The following is a 1,451-nucleotide window of genomic DNA, read 5'->3' as shown; positions in this document are numbered from 1 at the left end:
TATCTATCTATCTATCTATCTATCTATCTATCTATCTATCTATCTATCTATCTATCTATCTATCTATCTATCTATCTATCTATCTATCTATCTATCTATCTATATAATGTATAACTTATTAGAGATACTAATACGCCTTAATCAGAGATCGACTTTAGGGAACGTAGTTAAATCACCTCTAAAAATGATTCCGAGTAGATTGATATACCTATAGGTGGGTATAAAATCTTCAATATTTTTTATTTTTTTAGATAATTTTTATACTATTTTCTTCTTTTTTTGCAATTTGATTTCATATAAATTTAAAATTTTTAGTTTTCAATAATATAGATAAATAGATAAATTCTTTATTAATTTTTTTAATATATGATCAATTTTTGATGATGTTTCTTTATTGAGACACTTTCCGATAATTTCTCTACTTTAAAGCAGTTTTATCAATAATTTAGTCATTAGTTTATCAATTTTTTTTTTAAATTTTACTCAACAGTCTTCTAATCATCATAATAGGTAGTCCTCAACAATGCGAAAAATCTATAAGACATGCTAATGACCTGAAAGTATGAAAAGTAGAATTAAATCGAAAGATAACTGCACCTCATATCCTACCTTCATATACGATTCAAAAGACACGGCCGAAAAAGTGGGAGGTGTTATACATGAGGGTCTTTGACTTCGGCGTATTATTAACAGCAACATTTTTTTATATTTAATGCTGGCATTAAACCAGTTTTGATTGTAGGCAGCATCGCCAACTTTTAAGCTCTAGTTGGGGAAATGTCAAACATTAATTCTCTTTGTGCCGATCATTGTTTTAGGAAAATTTAAATTTTATTTTTTATACTTACCGCCGTCATTAGTTCATCACCATAGAAACAAACTATAAACACTTGCAACATGGATGCCAACAGAAAGATGCAATACATTATAATAACTTCCAGACTTGAGGTGGTCACTTGGAACCCAATAAAACAAATGGTCAATGATGCCATCAAAAAGTTGAGCAGCAGTGAAAAACTAAAGATGTTGTCGACATGCTCACTAAGTCTATTATAAAATAATATTAGTTTTATTTAATAAATGATAATAATAAATTCCAATCAGATAAATAGTATAGATCAGAGGAAACATAAAGAAAAGAAAACTGAATTAAAGCTGAGTTTCAAATTTTATTAAACAAAACAATTTCATTGAAAATTTTTTAAATTATTTTAAAGACTATGGACCAGACACGGGAACAGATTAGACTACATAATATATAAAAGACTACACTATAGAATAGATTATAGAATGTACTATATACAAGACTATAGACTAGACTAGGGACTTCACTATAGACTAGACTATAGACTAGACTACAGACTATACTTTATACTAGACTATAGACTAGACTATTGACTAGACTATTGACTAGACTATAGACAAGACAATAGACAAGACAATAGACAAGA

The 1,451-nt window shown here is 28.0% G+C and overlaps 1 protein-coding gene across 1 annotated transcript in view; it reads right to left on the bottom strand.

Annotated features, from left to right (window-relative positions):
• Positions 1-320: 320 nt before the first annotated feature.
• Positions 321-1,451, bottom strand: part of LOC111684955 (odorant receptor 67c) — a 4,069-nt gene continuing 2,938 nt past the window's right edge. The window contains exons 2-4 of the mRNA XM_046954685.1: positions 849-1,047; positions 610-765; positions 321-554 (exon numbers count right to left, since the gene is read on the bottom strand). Coding sequence (XP_046810641.1) covers positions 495-554; positions 610-765; positions 849-1,047 — 415 coding nt within the window. The 3' untranslated portion in view covers positions 321-494. The remainder of the gene's footprint in view (positions 555-609; positions 766-848; positions 1,048-1,451) is intronic.

Source organism: Lucilia cuprina, chromosome 6 (genome assembly GCF_022045245.1).
Source record: "Lucilia cuprina isolate Lc7/37 chromosome 6, ASM2204524v1, whole genome shotgun sequence".
Classification (NCBI taxonomy): Eukaryota; Metazoa; Arthropoda; class Insecta; order Diptera; family Calliphoridae; genus Lucilia; species Lucilia cuprina.
This window is presented reverse-complemented; position numbering and strand designations above follow the sequence as displayed.